A 22,111-nucleotide genomic window follows, 5' to 3' on the forward strand; every position below is an offset into this window, starting at 1 on the left:
GTGTCTCTCTCAAATGTCATGCAGCCGGTGCGGTGGCTCACACCTGTACTTTGGGAGGCCGAGGCAGAAGAATCACTTGAGCCCAGGAGTGGAGACCAGCCTGGGCAACATAGGAAGACCCCGTCTCTCTGTATTTTAAAAAAGGAAATAAATAATAAATAAATAAAATGTCCCTCCCCGGAGCCGCGAACGTTGCCTCGTTCTCTGCCGCAACCCCAGCGCCTTGGACAGCGCCAGAGTCGCGAGGCCTCCCGCAGCCCCGGCTCCCCGGCTGCGCACGTGGGCACAGGCTTGGCGAACGCACTGCGGCATCCGCGAATGGCGAACACGTGGGCATCTATTTATACCTGAAGACGCCAAAATGCATTCACTTCTTTTAAAATCAGAAGAAATCGGTGCTCCCCTGGGATACTGGCAGGTCCCGGAGACCGCGCCGTCGTGCGCGAAGCCCCGGGTGGGGGTCCCCGGCGGGAAGGGCCCGGGAGGGCTCCGGCCCCGGGCGCGGCGCCGCTTTAAGGCTCGGGGCCGGCGCGGATGCGGAGGCTGCGGCCGTGACGTCAGCGCCCCGCCCCGGGTGATGCTGCAGCAGCGGGGACCGCGGCCGGGCAGGCAGCAGCCAGCGGGGACAGGGATGCCCGCCGTCTCCACCCACAGGTACCGCCGTCTCCCCCGCGCCCTCCGCCCGCTCCCCGGCCCGGTGCCTGCCGGAGCGCCGCGCCCTGGGACCCGGGGTAGTCAGGGCGCCGGGTTCGGGACCCGAGGCCGGCACGGAGACCTTTGTTCCTCGTGGAAGTCTCGGGAATGGCAGAGTCCACGGAGCCCCCCGTCTCGCCCCTCCGCGGGCAGGAGCCTCGGGCCCGGGGGTCGGTCGGGTGCCGGCCAGGTGGCAGATGCTCTCGTCCTGCTGGCGAGGGGAGGAGACCCTGGCCTCGCCCCGGCACGGGGTGCGCTCCTCGAGCCCGAGGCCTGGTCCCTGGTCACCTGGGCAGGTGTCATCCGCTTCCGGCTCACCTTCTGCGTGGGGCTGACCCCTCTCCCTGACCAGGGGCCTGGCAGCGCCCTCGGCATCCCAGGGTTACTTAGCGCGGCGCCCCAGTGCGCTCCTTTCCCGAGTCGGCGCCAAGGGGAACGCGCTGAGGCGGAAGCCGGTCAGCCCCTTCTGCCCTCGACAACGAGCAACTTCTCGAATTATTTCTACAGTTACCGCCATGCATGTTTCTCAGCTCTTCTAGGGAAGCAGTTAGGGGCGGAGGACAGCCAAATTCAGGCTGCACCTGGCCTGCGTTTTGGGGAAAAGGTGGCCTGGAGTAGGGGTCAAGCTGCCAGAGATGGAAAGTGGGAAACGGCCACGATTCAGAAACTAGCCTATGCCACGCACCCTCCCGAGTCCCTAGAGCCTTTTCCTGGTCCGGGAGGACCTCCCTGAAGAATTTTGAGGGTCGGTGGAAAGAAGCATGAGGGGCCTGCGCGGTGGCTCATGCCTGTAATCCCAGTACTTTGGGAGGCCCAGTCAGGCGGATCACTGAGGTCGGGTTCGAGACCAGCCTGGAAAACATGGCAAAACCCCCATCTCTACTAAAAATACAAAATTAGCCGGGCTTGGTGGTGGGCACCTGTAATCCCAGCTACTTGGGAGGTCGAGGCAGGAGAATTGCTTGAACCCGGGAGGTGGAGGTTGCAGTGTGCTGAAATCGTGCCACGGCACTCCAGCCTGGGCGATAGAGTAAGACTCCATCTCAAATAAATAACAAGTAAATAAGTGTGAGGAAGGGAGCTGTCCCCAGGTGAAAATGGGTGGGAACCCATTTTCATAGAGGAAAGAAATGAGGAAATCGTTTCCACTCACAGTAGAATCGTTCTAAGCATTCAAACTACATGAACATGGATGACTTTAATAATCATTTGCCGCTTAAACTTCCCATAATGCAGTTTGAGGGATCTGTTACTTTAAACATCCTGTGTACTCTGGAAGCACAGTGGGCCCCTGTATAACCTTTTGGGGGTCCAGAGAGATGAGTGCATTTCCTTTTGACTGAGTAAATGGTCAGATGGTGCTGTAAAGATGGTCTGGTGAATGTTTGTCTTTGTGTATTAAAATTCGATTTCACAATCTTAAATTCCACTCACCCATTTTTATGGGAACATTCAAAAATGATTTTTTTTTTTTTAATTAAACAGAGTCTTGCTCTGTCACCCACGCTGGAGTGCAGTGGCACGATCTAGGCTCACTGCAACCTCTGCCTCCCAGGTTCAAGTGATTCTCCTGCCTCAGCCTCCTGAGTAGCTGGGATTACAGGTATGTGCCACCACACCTGGATAATTTTTGTATTTTTAAAAGAGACGCGGTTTCTCCATGTTGGCCAGGCTGGTCTCAAACTCCTGACCTCAGGTGAGCCACACGCCTCGACCTCCACTCCCAGCCAGAAGAATTTTAGAAATTAATTTTTGAGGCTGGGCACAGTGGCTCTTCTGTAATCCCAGCACTTTGGGAAGCTGAGGCAGGCAGATCACCTGAGGTCGGGAGTTCAAGACCAGCCTGACCAACATGGAGAAAACTGTCTCTACTAAAAATACAAAATTAGCTGGGTGTGGTAGCAGATGCCTATAACCCCAGCTACTGGGAAGGCTGAGGCAGGAGAATCACTTGAACCCGGGAGGCAGAGGTTGCAGTGAGCCAAGACCGTGCCATTGCACTCCAGCCTGGATAATAAGAGTGAAACTCTGTCTCAAATAAATAAATTAATTAATTAATTTAATTAAATTTTTCTTAGAATAAACATTTGTGAACAACTTTTACTAAATGTAGTTTTAATGAAAATGATAATGCTCATCCCCAGATTTGAAAATGAATCCTTAGTAAAGACTTTTTCCGAACCAGGATTAAACTAGGTTGAATTCTGGTTCCGATGCTAGAGTGTTGTTCATTGATGTGTAAGGCCCTCACTTCTGCCAGGACAGGCTGCAGTGGGGCTGGCGGAGGTGATGGGAGAGCTGTCCCTTTACATATCCACCGTAAATAAGATCCAAGAAGCTCCTCTTTTCAAAAATACAGCTCAGGGGCTGGGTGCGGTGGCTCACGCCTGTAATTCCAACACTTCGGGAAGCCAACGCAGGTGGATCGCTTGAGCCCAGGAGTTTGAGACCAGCCTGGGCAACATGGCAAAAACCCATCTCTACAAAAAAAAAAAAAAAAAAAAAATACAAAAATCCAAAAATTAGCCTGGTGTGGTGGCATGCACCTGTAGTTCCAGCTATTCGGTAGGCTGAGATGAGAGGATCACCTGACCTCTCAGGGAGGTGGAGGCTGCACCGAGCCATAATGACTGCACTCCAGCCTGGGCTAGACAGAGGGAGACACTGTCTGTCTGTCTGTCCGTCTTGTCTCTCTGTCTGTTTCTCTCTCTCTACACACAGAAACATACACACACACACTCTCTCTCTCTTCTATATGCTGTTTAAAGCTGAAATTTTTTCAAATTGGGTCATAGTTCTTCATTCCAAATTTATTTATTTGTTTATTTATTTTTGAGGTGGAGTCTCACTCTGTCACCAGGCTGGAGTGCAGTGGTGTGATCTTGGCTCACTGCAACCTCCACCCGCTGAGTTCAAGCGACTTTCCTGCCTCAGCCTCCGAGTGGCTGGGACTACAGGTGTGCACCACCACACCTGGCTAATTTTTGTATTTTTAATAGAGACGGGGTTTCACCATGTTGGCCAGGATGGTCTCAATCTCTTGACCTTGTGATCCGCCCTCCTCAGCCTTCCAGAGTGCTGGGATTACAGGCGTGAGCCACCACACCTGGCTCATTCCAAATTTAAAGGGAAGGTTTCTAATGCATTTAAGTTCATATTATGGGTTAAAATGCTGCTTAGAAAGAGCAGGAGATATCCCTGTGTGCCTGAAGGTGGGGAGAGGCTGGGCAGAGGGACAGAAAGGGAGTTGGCCACTGTGGCAAACGTGGGACTGTGACCTTCAGGTGGAGTCCGATCCAACTCTCCACCTCACCTGTGTGGGGTCTCACCTCTGACTCAGAAGGAGACTGTCTCACACGGTGCTGGAACTGGTGCTCTGTGTCTGTGCTTTCGATGAATGAAGCTCCAGGGGTTACTAACTCCTCCTTGGGTTTTTGGAAGGAAGACCCGCCAATCAGCAGATTTTACCGTGCAGAAGTGCTTGAGCTAGGCCAGTGAGGAACATACATAAGCTTAGCTTTTTAAACATGTTAATCTTGATTTACTCCTCATCGATGAATTGTTTCAAATGAAGTATTACTTGTCTACATAGTTCTTAGGTTCATCTGCTCTCTTCCTATGGGAAAGCATGGTATTTTCAAGTCATTTATAGAACTGACAGGAGGCTGTCTCTGCTGTGTCACTCCCTGTCACCTTGGAATAAAATCCACCTCTTAACAAGGCTTCCAGGCCCCCCATGATTAGCTAAGACCTTTCTGAGGGCCTCATCTCTCACCCTGCCCCCACTGTGCCCGACGACTCTTACTCATATATCTCTTTTACCCAATGATTCCGCCAACCAGGAAGGGCCTTTCCTCACTTTTTCACCTAACTCTAGGGCAAGAACAGTGCCTTTCTTTTATCTCTATTACCTCAGTGTCTTGGTACTCAATACTCAGCTGAATTGGAGGCTGGGTAGCTGGGTGGGTGGATGAGTGCATGTTTGGAAGGGTGGGTAGGTAGATGGGTGAATGGAAGGATAGATAGAGGAGTGGGTGGGAAATAAGCAGGTGGATATGCAGATGCTTGTTTGGATAGACAGATGAATAGATGAATGGAAGAGAGGATGTGTGGAAGGATGGGTGGGCAGATGACTCAGTGGAAGAATGGGTGAATGGATGGGTGGGTGGATGGATGGGTGAATGGGCAGGTAAGTGGATACATGGATGGGTGGGTGAGTGGATGGGTGGATGAGTGGATGGATGGATGGATGGATGGATGGATGGATGGATGGATGGATGGCTGAGTGGGTGGGTAGATGGATGCACGGATGAATGGATGAGTGGGTTGATAGGTGCATGGACGAATGGGTGGGTGAGTGGATGGATACATGGATGGCTGGGTGAGTGGATGGGTGGATGAGTGGATAGGTGGGTGAGTGGGTGGATGGATGGATGGATGAGTGAGTGAGTGGATGGATGGGTGGGTGGGTGGATGGGTGAGTGGGTGGATGGGTGAATGGATGAGTGGGTGGATGGGTGAGTGGGTGGGTGGATGTATGCATGGAAGGATGGGTGGGTGGGTCGATGGATACAGGGCAAGTGAATGAGTGGATGGGTGGATAGGTGGGTGAGTAGATGGATGGATGAATGGATGGGTGGATGCGTGGGTGGATGGATGGGTGAGTGGGTGGGTGGGTATGGATGGATGGATGGTGGATGGATGGATGCATAGATGGATGGTTGAATGGGTGGGTAAGTGAATACATGGATGGCTGGGCAAGTGGAGGAGTGGATAGGTGGGTGAGTGGATGGATGGATGGATGGATGAATGAGTGGATGGATGGGTGGGTGGATGGATGGGTGAGTGGGTGGGTGGATGGATGGGTGGATGGATGGGTGAGTGGGAGGGTGGGTGGATGGATGGATGGATGGTGGATGGATGGATGGGTGAGTGGGTGGATGGATGCATGAATGAATGGTTGGGTGGGTCGATAGGTGCATGGATGGATGGGTGGGTGGATGGATGGGTGGGTGGATGGATGGATGGGTGGATGGATGGGTGAGTGGGAGGGTGGGTGGATGGATGGATGGATGGTGGATGGATGGATGGGTGAGTGGGTGGATGGATGGATGGGTGAGTGGGTGGATGGACGGGTGAGTGGATGGATGAGTGGATGGATGGATGGGTGAATGGGTGGGTGGATGGATTCATGGATGAATGGGTGGGTGGGTCAATAGGTGCATGGATGAGTGGGTGGGTGAGTGGATGGATACATGGCTGAGAAGTGGATGGGTGGATGAGTGGATAGGTGGGTGAGTGTGTGGATAAATGGATGGGTGGATGGATGAGTGGGTTGATGGATGGGTGGGTGGGTGGATGGGTGAGTGGGTGGGTAGGTGGATGGGTGGATGGGTAGGTGGGTGGGTGAGTTGATAGGCACATGGATGGCTGGGTGGGTGGGTGGATGTATGCATGGATGAGTGGGTGGGTGGGTGGATGACGGATAAGTGGGTGGATGGATGGGTGGGTGGGTGGGTTAGATGGATGGATGGATGAGTCATTGGATTAACACTGTGTTCTTCATCCTACTGGAATGTCTCTAGATCCAATCATTTTCACCATCAGTGCCTTCCAAAGAGAAGAAAGACAATCTCTGAGTGGGTAGAGGGGTGGAAGAATTTTTGGATACAAATCTGGAGTGAGGAATTTCAGAGTGATCTATAAATAATTTATCATCTAGTGATAGTGTGATGGAAAGTGGTATAAGTTAATGTCAGAAAGAGCCTTACTTTTGAAGCTTAAAACTAATTTTGAGAGAAAGCCTGTGATATTTATCTTGGTCAATGACAAGTATCATCATCAGAAATCAATGTTGGGAAAGTTGTCCCAATTTGGGGGCCTATGTCTCAGGAAGGACTTCAAAGGGAATTTATCCTGTTGCTTTTTTGTGGAGTGGGTGGGGTGGGCTGTGTCTGAGAGAATCCTGAACTCTCCCTCTGTTATTTTGCTATATATTTATTTCCCTCTGATCTAAGCAGTTTTCCTCTCCCTGTGTTTAGAAAAGTGGACATTGGCTAAAACACACAAGCTAACATACTAGAATCCATTCTATTAATATTAATAATCTAGATTGCCAGGCGTGGTGGCTCAAGCCTGTAATCCCAGCACTTCGGGAGGCTGAGGCTGGTGATCAGGAGGTCAGGAGTTTGAGACCAGCCTGGCCAACATAGTGAAACCCCGTCTCTACTAAAAATACAAAAAATTAGCTGGGCGTGGTGGCAGGCACCTGTAATCCCAGCTACTCAGAGACTGAGGCAGGAGAATCGCTTGAAACTAAGAGGCAGAGATTACAGTGAGCCGAGATCGCACCACTGCGCTCCAGCCAGGGTGACAGAGCGAGACTCCGTCTCAAGAAGAATAATAATAACAATCTAGGTTAATTTCAAAGCAGTGAAAAACAGCTGGAGGCTTTGGAGCTGGTGCCTATGTGGTGCAGATTGCAAACCCCAGTGGCGCAGAGTAGAGGAGAGGAGGGGAACAGACGGATGTCTCTCTGTGAAGGCCTTGAACTTGCTCTTTCCCTACCTAGGTCATAGACATTGTGAAAATGCTTAAAAAGTAAGTTGAAGCTGGGGAGTGGGGATCTGTTTTTCAGCTCTCCCTGGTTCTGTCCCTCTGCATTCCCGTGTTGTCTGTGACTACAGGATTCCAGAGTTTGGCTTATTTCTTTAAAGAGAGCATTTTCGAACACTGTCAAAGTCTCAGTTCTCCCAACTGAACTAAAACTCACTCGTATGTGGGTACTGAAGAGAAGGGGGCTCATGTTAAGCCCATTCAGCTGCCTTAGGGGAGGGTCCCCTGGCCTGCCATGAAGGAGGAACACAAGCTTTAGGGAGGGGAGGGGGCTGGCTGTGACTCTATCTGGTGACACAGGAGCTGTCCCCCAACCGCAAGGGAGCACTCAGGGTGCTGGGGGTGGTTCCTAGCAATGCCGGGCCTCTCGTCCTCTCTGGTCCCCTGAGACCTTCAGGGATGGGCAAAATTAGCCCTAGAAATGGGCCGCAGGTCCTAAAATAGCCTGGTGTCCTTGGAGGCCTGAGAGGAGCTGAGAGGCACTCACTTCCTCAGGACAGTCCTGACCAAGCCTCTGTCTGGGAGACAGTCCCTTTGAGTTTGGGGTGGGGACCTGCAGGGCGGGGTCCTCTCTCTGAGTAGGGAAGGCGCTGGGCTTCGGCCTCCTGGGGCAGAGGAACTGCAGATGGGCAGAGGCCCGGAGCATCACCCATGAGCAGTGGGCTCTGTTTTGGGGGCCCGTGTCTGGCTGTAAATTCTGCACTCACGTGTTCCCACGGAAAAGGGTGAGGGCTGCCTGGAGTCGGGGGAGGACTGCCCCCGGAGAAAGTAACTGTGGCCACCGGGGCTTTCCTCGCAGGGACGCCCACCAGCCCTCCCCACGATGATCCCCGCAGCCAGCAGCACCCCGCCGGGAGACGCCCTCTTCCCCAGCGTGGCCCCGCAGGACTTCTGGAGGTCCCAGGTCACGGGCTACTCGGGGTCCGTGACGCGACACCTCAGTCACCGGGCCAACAACTTCAAACGGCACCCCAAGAGGAGGAAGTGCGTTCGGCCCTCCCCACCCCCACCCCCCAACACCCCGTGCCCGCTTGAGCTGGTGGACTTCGAGGACCTGCACCCCCAGAGGTCCTTCCGGGAGCTGCTCTTCAACGGCTGCATCCTCTTCGGCATCGAGTTCAGCTACGCCATGGAGACCGCGTACGTGACCCCGGTGCTCCTGCAGATGGGCCTGCCCGACCAGCTCTACAGCCTGGTGTGGTTCATCAGCCCCATCCTCGGTGAGCCCCAGCTCCGCCCTGATGATGGTGGAGGGCCTCTGGAAACCTCTGGAAGCTCATTGCAGCAGCTTGAGGGTCCTGGTAGGACCAGGGAGGATCAGGAGTTAAGTCCCCCTCATTAGTCTGGGGCTGTGGGGAACACAGGGAGGGCCGGTCATATCCCAGATTTTAAGTTTCTCATCGAAACCAGACAATGGAACAGGGACTTGGCAGCCCCCGAGGGCTGGCACTGTCTCATGCCAGGCTCTCCTCATCGGAGGATCCAAGCCATGATGCTGGTGTCCTGTGGGCTTGGGAGTTCTGGAAATTTCTTGGATTCCCAAGGAAGCTGTGGCCGCTTAGGGCCTTAGCGTCGAAAGTGGAGGATTTAAGGAGACACCGAGCAATTCCAAGAGTCTGCTCCGCTTTGGTTTTCGAGTTCAGGGTTTTATTGCTGACTCTGTTTCGTCTTATTCTTTTGATGCACTGGGGGCGTTTGAGAGCTGCCACTTCGGGAATATGGAGGCTGATTCAACGTCCCCATGTGCCATGAGGACCCCAGCAATGACCACTGGCCTGCTCTGTTTCAGGATTCCTACTGCAGCCTCTGTTGGGTGCTTGGAGTGACCGGTGTACCTCAAGGTTTGGAAGGAGACGCCCTTTCATTCTTGTCCTGGCTATAGGTCTGTTGTTTTGGCATGGAAATAAAATGGAGAGGAAAATAAAAAGGTCCCAACTGCTTCCTTTTAGGAACATTTAAAAGAATGTTGACCAGGCCGGGCGTGGTGGCTCACACCTGTAATCCCAGCACTTGGGGAGACTGAGGCAGGTGGATCACCTGAGGTCAGGAGTTTGAGACCAGCCTAACATGGATAAACCCCGTCTCTACTAAAGATACAAAATTAGCTGAGCATGGTGGTGAATACCTGTAATCCCAGATACTCGGGAGCCTAAAGCAGGAGAATCGCTTGAACCGGGAGGTGGAGATTGTAGTGAGCCGAGATTGCGCCACTGCACTCCAGCCTGGGTGACAAGAGCAAAACTCCATCTCACACAAAAAAAATAAAGAAAGAACGCTGACCAAAATGGTTACCCAGATAGCTCTGGGCCCCACACTGGTGTGTCCCACAACCTGGCCTGAGTTAACTGTAAGAATAGATCACTTTGATTATTTTTAAAAAATGAGTTGATAAAGTTAATCTCATTTCTTCTCTGCTTGATGAAATAAAAACCCCCATCCAAGTGCAAAACATGTGAGTCTGCAGGAGCCTTTTCCACTGGGCTCTGCTTGGGGTTTAAGTTCTAAAAATTATTGGGTCCTAAAGATTCTAGACGTAAGCCGTGAGCTGCCGGGGACAGAGCTGGTCTGCGTTTCCCTGGCATGACTTTGTGTCTCTATGTCCAGGGGCACTGCTGGGCCTTTCGCTTTTGCTGAATGGCCGGGACATCGGCATCGCCCTGGCGGACGTGACCGGCAACCACAAGTGGGGCCTGCTGTTGACCGTGTGCGGGGTGGTGCTCATGGACTTCAGCGCTGACTCGGCGGACAACCCCAGCCACGCCTACATGATGGACGTGTGCAGCCCTGCAGACCAGGACCGAGGCCTCAACATCCACGCCCTCCTGGCAGGTGAGTCTGCAGGGCTGCAGGCCTCAGACGTGTGGCTTTCAGGGCCCTTCCTCACTCCCTGATTTGACAAAGAAGCTGGCAGAATTCCAAAATACAGAGAAACACTAAATGATTGAAAACACATATCTCACATAACACATATCAGCCACAACCTATGCTGTTGACACATCATCAGCAATGATAGATCTACACAGTTGTAGATCTATAAATCCAACTGTTTTTTTTTTTTTTGAGACGGAGTCTCTCTCTGTAGCCCAGGCTGGAGTGCAGTGGCACGATCTCAACTCACTGCAACCTCTGCCTCCCGAGTTCAAGCAATTCTCCTGCCTTAGCCTCCCGAGTAGCTGGGACTACAGGCACAGGCCACCACGCCATGGCTAATTTTTTTGTGGTTTTTAGTAGAGATGGGGTTTCACCATGTTAACCAGGATGGTCTCGATCTCCTGACCTTGTGATCTGCCCACCTCAGCCTCCCAAAGTGCTGGGAATACAGGTGTGAAACACCTCGCCCGGCCATCCAAATGTTTATATACATGGATTCTCATTACTTGAGGTTGTTATGTTCTACAAAATCAACACAAACACTGAATTAGCAAATGCCGATTCGCTCCCAGGAAAATTACAGCGTTAGGTTCCTGTGAGCCTCCAGTCACAAAGCTTTCATCCACTCATGAACACATAACCTTGCTGTATGCATTTCTGTTTAAAACCCCGTCTTTCATCTATGCCTTTGGCTGATTGACATTGAATTGATGGCCAACAGCACTGCAACTCAAGCCTGAACGAAGCTTCACTGTTATCCACATGTTCTGTGCAAGGCACGCCTGGCCTTCTTACACTTGGGAACATCAGACAGCTTCGGGAGAGGAGGGGAGCATTTAAACAGTGATACACCAACAGAAAACACAAAAATGAAAAAAAAAAAAAAAAAAAAAAAAAAAAGGTAGCACTAAATAGACCACACAAAAAACTCTTGTTTCGGCCGGGCGCGGTGGCTCTCGCCTATAATCCCAGCACTTTGGCAGGCCGAGGCAGGTGGATCACCTGAGGTTGGGAGTTCGAGACCAGCCTGACCAACATGGAGAAACCCTATCTCTACTAAAAATACAAAAAATGGCCAGGTGCAGTGGCTCAAGCCTGTAATCCCAGCACTTTGGGAGGCCGAGGCGGGTAGATCACGAGGTCAAGAGATCGAGACCAGCCTGGTCAACATGGTGAAACCCCGTCTCTACTAAAAAATGCAAAAATGAGCTGGGCATGGTGGCGCGTGCCTGTAATCCCAGCTACTCAGGAGGCTGAGGCAGGAGAATTGCCTGAACCCAGGAGGCGGAGGTTGTGGTGAGCCGAGATCGCGCCATTGCACTCCAGCCTGGGTAACAAGAGCGAAACTCCGTCTCAAAAAAAAAAAAATACGAAAAATTAGCCAGGTGTGGTGGCAGGAGCCTGTAGTTACAAGTTACTCAAGCAGCCGAGGCAGGAGAATCACTTGAATCCGGGAGGCAGAAGTTGCAGTGAGCCAAGATTGTGCCATTGCACTCCAACTTGGGCAACAAGAGCAAAACTCTGTCTCAAAAAGGAAAAGAAAAGAAAACTTGTTTTTAGTGTGAGCGTAGAGACGAGAAAGCAGAGCTCAGTGCTGCGGGGCCTCAGCTGGACCACCCGCCCTTAGGAAGTGCAGGCGCTGTGCTGTTCTGTGCAAATCCTTGAATGACTGTGAGAGCAGCGTGAGCATTGGTCCTGCATTTACAAATACGTGGTAGTAAGGAGGTGAGTTCACAAATACAAAACATGCAGATAATGAGGACTCAGCCCCGCTGGTCTCTGGGACTGGATGTATGAAAACTTCAAGGGAATTAGCTGCAAAGCAGTGCAGAAATTCAGTATCATGCTTAGTTATGAATGTATTGTCTGCAAATCAATACTGGTCGGGTACGGTGGTTCATGCCTATAATCGCTATACATTGGGAGGCTAAGCCAGGAGGATTGCTTGAGTTCAGAAGGTTGAAACCAGCCTGGGTGAACAGTGAGACCCCATCTCTAAAATAAATAAATAAATAAATAAATGTAGCTTTTTAAATATAAAATATTTGCTTTGTTACAGAATAAAATGGAATAAAAAAATCCATTTAAAATAGCAGTTGGGGCCAGGCGTGGTGGCTCACACCCGTAATCCCAGCACTTTGGGAGGCTGAGGTAGTTGGATCAATTGAGGTCAGGAGTTCAAGACCAGCCTAGCCAACATGGCGAAACCCCATCTCTACTAAAGAAACAAAAATTAGCCAGGCATGTGGTGTGCACCTGTAATTCCAGCTACTCGGGAGGCTGAGGCAGGAGAATCGCTTGAACCCAAGAGGTGGAGGTTGCAGTGAGCCAGGATCGAGCTGCTGTACTCCAGCCTGAGCGACAGAGAGAGACTCCATCTCTAAATAAATGAATTTAACAATAAAATAAAATAGCAGTTGGCTGGGCTGAAGGTAGTGAGTTATCTCAGCTGATCTCTCACAGTCAGTTACAGATGGAATTCCTTCCTTTACTCTTTCCCCAGCTCTCACTGCTGCACTCGACTCCTCTTGAAAAAGACATATATATATATCAGTTGAAACAATGTTTAAAAATCAAGGGGAAAGGGCCAGGTCCGGTGGCTCATGCCTGTAATCCCAGCACTTTGGGAGACCAAGGTGGACAGATCACGAGGTCAGGCGATCAAGACCATCCCGGCCGACGTGGTGAAATACCGTCTCTACTAAAAATACAAAAGTTAGCTGGGCGTGGTGTCATGCCCCTGTAATCCCACCTACTCGGGAGGCTGAGGCAGGAGAATTGCCTGAACCCCGGAGGCGGAGGTTGCGGTGAGCCAAGATCACGCCGCTACACTCTAGCCTGGAGACAGAGTGAGACTCTGTCTCAAAAATAAAATAAAATTAAATTAAAAAGGGAAAGTCTTCACGAGACACACACATAGGGCCCAAATGAAGAGGCTGAGTCTCGGGTGGTTGGGAGCTCAAGAGCTGAAATTCCATGTTACACAAATGGCCTGGCCTCTCCAAGCCTCCCTTGCAGCTCCCGGCAAATGCTACCGCTTCTCTCTCTGTTTCCCCCCGTGAGCTGCTGGGGACAAGGGGACTCCAGAGGGGCCGGGTGAGTGCTGGGCTTGGCAGAGAGGAAGAGGGACGTCGGGTTTTACCTTACCCCTGTCTGTGAGGAGACACCACTTGATCATTCAAGAAAATTAGTTAATAAAGTTATCTATCTGAAATCTGACCTTGAATCAGGGTCACCAATAGCAATGGTGTCTTTCCGGAGGGGAGGAGGGGAGGCAGTCAGGATGGTGAGCATGGGAAGTCAAGAATAATAAAATACCCGCGGGGTAGTGGGGAAGCAGAAAGACTCCTAAGTCTAGAAGAACAGAGGCAGAGAAGGGACGGGGCTGGGGCTGCTGCTTTCTTCTTTTTTTCGACAGAGTTTTGCTCTTGTCACCCAAGCTGGAGTGCAATGGCGTGATATCAGTTCACTGCAACGTCTGCCTCCCAGGTTCAAGTGATTCTCCTGCCTCAGCCTCCCGAGTAGCTGGGATTACAAGCACACGCCACCACGCCCGACTAATTTTTTTGTATTTTTAGTAGAGATGGGGTTTCACCATGTTGGCCAGGCTGGTCTTGAACTCCTGACCTCAGGTGATCCACACCCCCTTGTCCTCCCAAAGTGCTGGGATTACAGGCATGAGCCACCGTGCCTGGCCTAGGACTGGGGCTTTTAAATGGACATGCGTGTGAAATGAAAAGGCCCATCTGGGACTAATGAAGCAAGTTTTACAGTAAAACCACGACATAATTAGATCCGGGGTCATGCCGTCCCTAGGTGTGTGTGGAAGGCTGAGCTGGGCATGTCTGACACCCAGGCCTGCCCATAGAAGTTCTTCCTTGAAAGGTAAACCCCTAACGTGGTCAAGTCTTCCCCCCAAATCCCATGCTGGTAACAGGCAGGTTCCTCCTCAGCAGCAGCGGTAAACCAAGAGAACCCTCCTCTCCTCTCAATACTGGACTAACTCCAAATGTAGCTGAACTCACAATAATATAAGATAAAAGAGAGGATCCCTGATGGAGTGGGGGTCGTGAACGTGCAGCTGGCTGGGGTGGTGCCCCTGCGGCTTCCCTGGCTCTTGCCATCGAAGCATAAAGCCGGGCCGGAGGAAGCCGCACCGTTTGGAGGTAAATCTGCCCACTGCTGTTAGCTGGGCCCCCACGGCATCGCTCACAGTTTCCTGCCATGCTTCAAGGCCAGGCTGGGCTGGCCGGTGCCCTGAGGCGTGGAGCCAGAACAGAGCAGGAACAGCAGTGATCTGGTCCCTGCTTTTCTGCTGTCAGCCAATGGCTCAGGTGTCGGCGGGGGTCGGGGGACGCAGGCTCCATCTGGTCCCCACAAGGGGTGACTCTCCTCATAGTGTCCCAGGTATGGGACAGACAGCCACAGGCACTCGTGCGGTCGTCTGTGTGTGAGCGATGGGGTCGGCCCTGAGCTAGAGGGGGCCTCGGAGGAAGGACGCACCCGGCTGTCAACATTTGCTCCAGGGACTTGAAAGGTTATGGGGAGTGGAACAGGTAGGAAGCGGAAGGGGCTGTGGGCAGGTAGGTGGTCGCCGTGCTGCTGCGGCGGGGGGGGTCCTGCCAGGAAGGGCCTTGCAGGTGGCCGTGTAGGACAGGACTGGGATGTCCCCAAGGGGCCTGCCCTGGGAGTCCCATCCCCTCTTGTTGGGGTTTAGGGGGGACAGACTGTGCCCAGGTCCCTGGCACGGCCTTGGCTGTGTTCATGTCCTTCTAAGAAATGGGGCTGCCGCGCTTGGGGCTTTTCCACCTGTTGATGGGAACTCACACCCCGTCTCTCCCCCCAGGTCTCGGAGGAGGCTTCGGCTACGTGGTTGGTGGAATCCACTGGGATAAAACCGGCTTCGGGAGGGCCCTGGGGGGGCAGCTCCGTGTCATTTACCTCTTCACTGCGGTCACCCTGAGCGTCACGACCGTCCTGACCCTGGTCAGCATTCCCGAGAGGCCACTGCGACCGCTGGGCGAGAAGCGGGCAGCTATGAAGAGCCCCAGCCTCCCACTGCCCCCGTCCCCACCTGTCCTGCCAGAGGAAGGCCCCAGCGACACCCTCCCGGTGCACGAGGCCACCAACTTCTCCAGCCCCATCTCCCCACCCAGTCCCCTCACGCCCAAGTATGGCAGCTTCATCAGCAGGGACAGCTCCCTGACGGGCATCAGCGAGTTCGCCTCGTCCTTCGGCACGGCCAACATAGACAGTGTCCTCATTGACTGCTTCACGGGTGGCCACGACAGCTACCTGGCCATCCCTGGCAGCGTCCCCAGGCCGCCCATCAGCGTCAGCTTCCCCCGAGTCCCTGATGGCTTCTACCGCCAGGACCGTGGACTTCTGGAGGGCAGAGAGTGTGCCCTGACCTCTGGCTCGGATGGGGACATTCTGAGGGTGGGCTCCTTGGACACTTCCAAGCCGAGGTCATCAGGGATTCTGAAGAGACCCCAGACCTTAGCCATCCCGGACGCAGCCGGAGGAGGGGGTCCCGAAACTAGCAGGAGGAGGAACGTGACCTTCAGTCAGCAGGTAACAGCAAACGTCGGGGGAGGGGCAAGGATCAAGGGCCGCATACGGGGGTCCCCCTGGTCAGTCCATCCAGGAAGAAGTTCCCAGCCATCGTGGGGGTGTTGTCAAGCGCTTTGGCCTAAAGAGCGAAGCCTTAGAGACCAGGAGTGGGGCTCACACCCACAGTCCCAGCACTTTAGGAGGCTGAGGTGGGAGGAGCAGTTGAGCTCAGGACTTTGAAACTAGCCTGGGCGACATGGTGAAACCCCGTCTCTACTAAAAATACAAAAATTAGCTGGGCGTGGTGGTGCATGAGTGGTCCCAACTACTCTGAAGGCTGAGGCAGGATGACTTGAGCCCAGGCGGTTGAAGCTGTAGGGAGCCTTGATTGTACCACTGCAGTCCAGCCTGGGTGACAGAGCGAGACCCTGTCTCCGAAAAAAAAGACAAGCCTCAGAGACATTACGTCTTCACTTGCTCGTCGGCGAACAAGTTCTGGGCCTGAGACCACAATGACTGAGTGAGTTCAGGCATCTGTTAGGTATCAGCTGGTTTAACACCCTGGCCAGGAGTGACAGTGACTTTTTTTTTTTTTTTTTTTTTCTTTGAGATGGAGTTTAGCTCTCGTTGCCCTGGCTGGAGTGCAATGGTGTGATCTTGGCTCATCATAATTCAAGCAATTTTCCTGCCTCAGCCTCGCAAGTAGCTGGGATTATAGGCACGTGCCACTGCGCCAGCTAATTTTGTATTTTTAATAGAGATGGCATTTCTCCATGTTGGTCAGGCTTGTCACGAACTCCTGACCTGAGGTGATCTGCCCGCCTTGGCCTCCCAAAGTTCTGGGATTACAGGCGCGAGCCACTGTGCCCAGCCTTACAATTCTTTTAAACACTTACGTTCGCCCAAAGGTAATTCAGGCTGGGCCTGTCCCGCTAGTGAGTTTCTTGCAGGCATAGCATGTATCCCACTTGTTTCTAGCATTTTTCCCTAGATGTCCAGGCTCTGGCCTATTTTAGCCATGGGACTCCCGTGCCAATAAATCCAAGTCTCTATTGATGGTGGAAACAAGACCGGAAACCTGCAGACGTGTCTGCGATCATCCCTCCTGGTACCTGACGTCCGTTCACTCCCAGAAGCTGTAAAAACAGGAATTTCCAGGGCAGTGCCGTCTTCTGTGAAGGCCAAGAACCTTCCAGAAAGCTGTTTCAGTTGTATTTTCTATACGTCAGATGCACTGCAAGGCCACCGACTGCTCTGTGGGGTTTCATGAGATTTTAGAATCCACAATCTTTTTTTTTTTTTTTGAGACAGTGTTGCTCTGTTACCCAGGCTGGAGTGTAGTGGCGCCATCTCGGCTCATTGTAACCTCTGAGTCCCGGATTCAAGTGATTCTCCTGCCTCAGCTTCCCAAGTAGCCGGGACTATAGGCACCTGCCACCATGCCTGGCTAATTTTATATTTTTATTAGAGATGGGGTTTCACTGTGTTGACCAGGCAGGTCGTGAACTCCTGATCTCAGGCTATCTACCCACCTTGGCCTCCCAAAGTGTTAGGATTTCAGGCATGAGCCACCACGCCCGGCTGTTTTGTTTGTTTGTTTAAATATTTTGTCTTGTTTTAGTTTTTACTTTTTTTTAAAATATAGAGATGTGCTCTTACCATGTTGCCCAGGCTGGTCTTGAGCTCCTGGGCTCAAGCAATCCACCTGCCTCAGCCTCTCAAAGTGCTGGAATTACAGGTGTGAGCCACCGTGCCCAGCCTTGTTTGGTTTTGCTTTGAGACAGGGTCTCACTCTGTCGCCCAGGCTGGAGTGCAGGCGTGCAGTCACGGCTCACTCCAGCCTCAGTCTCCCAGGCCCAAGTGATCCTCCCATCTCAGCTTCCTGAGTAGTTCGGACTACAGGTGTGTGCCACCACACCCAGCTAATTTTTTACTTTGTATAGAGATGAGGTCTCACTATGTGGCCCAAGTTGGTCTTGACCTCCTGGGCTCAAACGATCCTCCCACTTTGGCCTCCCAAAGTGCTGGGATTCCAGACACGAGTCACTGCGCTCAGCCCCAGCCCGTTTTCTCCTTGGAGTGAGCAGGGTGGCGCCTTCTGTTTGCTTTTCTCTGGTGTGTGTGGCCAGGGTGTCTTCATGCCTGCGCGCCATCTCAGCATGAGGAGGGACGCTGCCCGGTGTGCGCGGGCCTCACAGGGACATCTATTGAGGCTCCTGGTGGCACCAAGGACAGCGATCTTCTGTCTGGAAAGGGCTTGAGGGACTGAGTCTCACTGGAGAGCCAGGAAAGCCCATCATCTTCAAGGCAAGAGATGTTCTAATTGCTTGGGTTGAGGGCACTGTCACCCTCACTGTGGATGATGGTCATTGAGCTGGCCTTCATCAACACTGGGTCATCCCAGACTGTTTCAAAAAGTTCAGACTGGCTTTAGATCCCGTTCTTCAGGTGTGGTTGAAAATCTCGCCTTCATCCCCTTTCTGTTTCCTTTCTGCAGAGAATGTAATTTACGCATCAGTTCTTTGAGGAAAGTAAAAATCATGAACTAAATATAAACACGTCCGCGCTCAGCGGACAGAGAGGCGTAGCTGCAGCGCCGTTCCTCCGGCAGGCGTGGGTGACGCGCCCTGCAGACGTGGGTGTCCCGGGAGCCAGCACGGTGTCCTCTCAGCTTTCTTTCCCAGCAGGAGTACCCAGGGCCGACTGCACGACAGACTCCCGAGTGGAGCCAGCGCCTCTTTGCTCCCCAACATCTAAATTGAAAAATGATTAGTTTCCCAAGGTGGGAGGATCACTTGAGGCCAGGAGTTTGAGACCAGCCTGGGCAACATTGTGAGACCTCATCTCTATAAAATTTTTTAAAAAATTAGCCAGGTGTGGTGGTGCATACCTGTAGCCCTGGCTACTAGGGAGGCTGAGGTGGGAGGATCACTTGAAGCCAGGAGATTGAGACTGCAGTAAACCAGGACCACCCCACTGCACTCCAACCCAGGTAACAGAGCGAGACTCTGTCTCTAAAAAATGACAAAAGGCCAGGCGCGGTGGCTCACACCTGTAATCCCAGCCCTTTGAGAGGCCGAGGTAGGTGGATCACCTGAGGTCAGGAGTTCAGAACCAGCTTGGCCAACATAGTGAAACCCCGTCTCTACTAAAAATACAAAAATTAGCTGGATATGATGGCGCACACCTGTAGTCCCAGCTACTCAGGAGACTGAGGCAGGAGAATTGCTTGAACCCGGGAGGTGGAGGTTGCAGTGAGCAGAGATGGTGCCATTGCATTTAGCCTGGCGACAGAGTGAGACTCCATCTAAAAAAAGAAATAAAAGAAGGAAAAACAGTTGACAAGTTCTCCTGTCCCGACTGGAGTCTATACCCCAAACCCAACCAGGGCCACTTGGAATGAAACTTTCTCCTTCCAGGAGGAGCTTGCAGACCCAGTGCAGATATCCGTGCAATGTTGCCCTAAGCCCCCTCGCTCTAAGCCCCCTGGCTCCAGTTTCCATCCTGTTGACCATGGGGTGCGTCACGTGCTCTGTGAGACCCTGTCGAGAGCTGAGGCACTTGTTGGGGACAGGGCCGCCCTGTCTTCTGGGCGGGGGTGTGGGGGAGTGTGGAGGGGTAATCCGTGCAGAGAACATTTTGAACACATGTTCCTGGTGGCCCCTTGAAATAAGTCTTTCCCAGCCTTTTCTTATGGAAAAGAAAGGACTTCCCAAGTGTCTGGATCTGAACCGACCCCCTCCCCCAGCTCTTTATTTTGAGACGGAGTCTCGCTCTGTCACCCAGGTTGGAGTGCAGTGGCGCAATCTCGGCTCACTGCCACCTCCACTTCCTGGGTTCAAGCAGTTCTCCTGCCTCAGCCTCCTGAGTAGCTGGGATTACAGGCACCCGCCACCATGCCCGGCTAATTTTTGTGGTTTTTTTCGGTAGAGACGGGGTTTCACTATGTTGGCCAAGCTGGTTCTGAACTCCTGACCTCAGGTGATCCACCTACCTTGGCCTCTCAAAGGGCTGGGATTACAGGCGTGAGCCACCACACCTGCCTGACCCATGTTTTCTAAAATTTCAAATGTATTTTGCATTTTGCAAAGGCTTATCTCACTCCCTGTGGTATAGATCTTGCATCTTGTGGCCAATTTGTGGGCACGCCCGAAATGAAATTCTAGTCTTAGCTGCTGGGGCCTCAAAAGCGATGCCCTGAGTTGTCCCTCTGAGGCTGGTCTTGGTGGGGGCTCCTGCCGTCTGATTAGAAGACAGACCCGGCTGGTCGCCGTCACTCACGCCTGTAATTCCAGCACTTTGGGAGGCCGAGGTGGGCGGATCACAAGGTCAAGAGGTCGAGACCATCCTGGCCAACATGGTGAAACCCGCCTCTACTAAAAATACAAAAAAATTAGCTGGGCGTGGTGGCGCGCGCCTGTAGTCCCAGATACTCGGAAGGCTGAGGCAGGAGAATTGCTTGAACCCGGGAGGCGGAGGTTGCTGTGAGCCGAGGTTGCGCCACTGCACTCCAGCCTGGTGCCTGGTGACGGAGTGAGACTCTGTCTTAAAAAAAAAAAAAAAGACAGACCCAGCCTCCGCGAGGGCGTTTCCAAGAACGCCTACCCTCTGAGCACCGCAGCGTCCACGCTGTGTGCTGGGGTGTGGCGCTCTGAAGAAGGATTTGTGGGCTCTTCCCAGGTCGCCAACATCCTGCTCAACGGCGTGAAGTACGAGAGCGAGCTGACGGGCTCCAGCGAGCGCGCCGAGCAGCCTCTGTCCGTGGGCCGCCTCTGCGCCACCATCTGCAACATGCCCAAGGCGCTGCGCACCCTCTGTGTCAACCACTTCCTGGGTAAGCTCTCGACCAAGCCCCGCTGTGCGTCCGGGTCCTGCTTAGGGCTCTCGCCCCACGGGCCTCCTAGGAAGCTTTACGTTCTACCAGCCTCCCACGACAGCACCCAGGCCAGCCTGGGGTGTGGGGGCTGCCCTGGGGGGATTCTCTTCGGGTGCCTGCCCTGGGCAGCTCCAAGCTAAACCTGGTGTCACCACTGAGCGCCACAGAGCTCATTCCGGGCCCAACACTTGGGGCTCCCCAGAGACAAGATTCTCATTACCAGAATCTTTTTGGACAACACAGTGAAATGATGGACCCACACATTCCCACCTTCCCACCTTCCCACCTTCCCACATTCCCACCTTCCCACCTTCCCACCTTCACACATTCCCACATTCCCACCTTCCCACCTTCACACCTTCCCACCTTCACACATTCCCACATTCCCACCTTCCCACATTCCAACCTTCCAACATTCCCACATTCCCACATTCCCACCTTCCCACATTCCCACATTCCAACCTTCCAACATTCCCACATTCCCACATTCCCACCTTCTCACATTCCCACATTCCAAACATCCAACATTCCTACCTTCACACCTTCCCACCTTCCCACATTCCCACATTCCCAATTTCCCACATTCCCACATTCGCACCTTCACACCTTCCCACCTTCCCAACTTCCCACATTCCCACATTGCCACCTGCACACCTTCCCACATTCCCACATTCTCACATTCCCACCTTCCCACCTTCCCACATTCCCACCTTCCCACCTTCCCACCATCCCACCTTCACACCTTTCCATATTCCCACATTCCCACCTTCACACATTCCCACATTCCCGCCTTCCCACATTTCCACATTCTCACCTTCCCACCTTCACACATTCCCACATTCCCACCTTCCCAGCTTCACACATTCTCACCTTTACACATTCCCACATTCCCACCTTCACACATTCCTGCATTCCCACCTTTCCACCTTCTCACATTTCCACAATCCCACCTTCACACCTTCCCACCTTCCACATTCCCACCTTCCCACATTCCCACATTTCCACCTTCCCACATTCTCACATTACCAAATTCCCACCTTCCCACCTTCCCACATTTCCACCTTCCCACCTTCCCACCTTCCCACATTCGCACATTACCAAATTCCCATCTTCCCACCTTCCCACCTTCCCAGCTTCCCACCTTCCCACCTTCCCACCTTTCCATATTCCCACATTCCCACCTTCCCACCTTCCCACCTTCCCACATTTCCACCTTCCCACTTTGTCTTGCTCTCTCTTGGAGCACAGACCCCACACCTGCCTGCCAATGTCTATTGCACTTTGTAAATTCACCCGGCTCAGCCTTCCAATGACCACTGACAAGCACCAATTTGCATTTTGTTCCATTTGGTCTCTTTTTGCTGTGGAGTTATCAAACATTTGAGCGTGATTAAGAATTTGAGGCCAGGTGCAGCAGCTCACACCTGTAATCCCAGCACTTTGGGAGGCCAAGGCAGGTGGATCACAAGGAGATCAGGACCATCCTGGCCAACATGGTAGAAC

General features: G+C 52.8%; 1 protein-coding gene across 2 annotated transcripts in view; it reads left to right on the forward strand.

The window, feature by feature from the left end:
- Nucleotides 1–578: 578 nt before the first annotated feature.
- SLC45A1 (solute carrier family 45 member 1) overlaps nt 579–22,111 on the forward strand; it is a 30,300-nt gene continuing 8,767 nt past the window's right edge. The window contains exons 1-6 of one of the 2 annotated variants that reach the window (XM_003927926.4): nt 579–654; nt 8,108–8,528; nt 9,098–9,190; nt 9,913–10,137; nt 15,026–15,753; nt 20,413–20,566. In XM_003927926.4, coding sequence (XP_003927975.3) covers nt 8,132–8,528; nt 9,098–9,190; nt 9,913–10,137; nt 15,026–15,753; nt 20,413–20,566 — 1,597 coding nt within the window. In that variant the 5' untranslated portion in view covers nt 579–654; nt 8,108–8,131. Of the gene's footprint in view, nt 655–8,107; nt 8,529–9,097; nt 9,191–9,912; nt 10,138–15,025; nt 15,754–20,412; nt 20,567–22,111 lie in introns of those variants that run through there. The other variant, XM_074380007.1, reaches the window with a different exon arrangement.

Source organism: Saimiri boliviensis, chromosome 11 (assembly GCF_048565385.1).
Source record: "Saimiri boliviensis isolate mSaiBol1 chromosome 11, mSaiBol1.pri, whole genome shotgun sequence".
In the NCBI taxonomy this organism is placed as follows: domain Eukaryota; kingdom Metazoa; phylum Chordata; class Mammalia; order Primates; family Cebidae; genus Saimiri; species Saimiri boliviensis.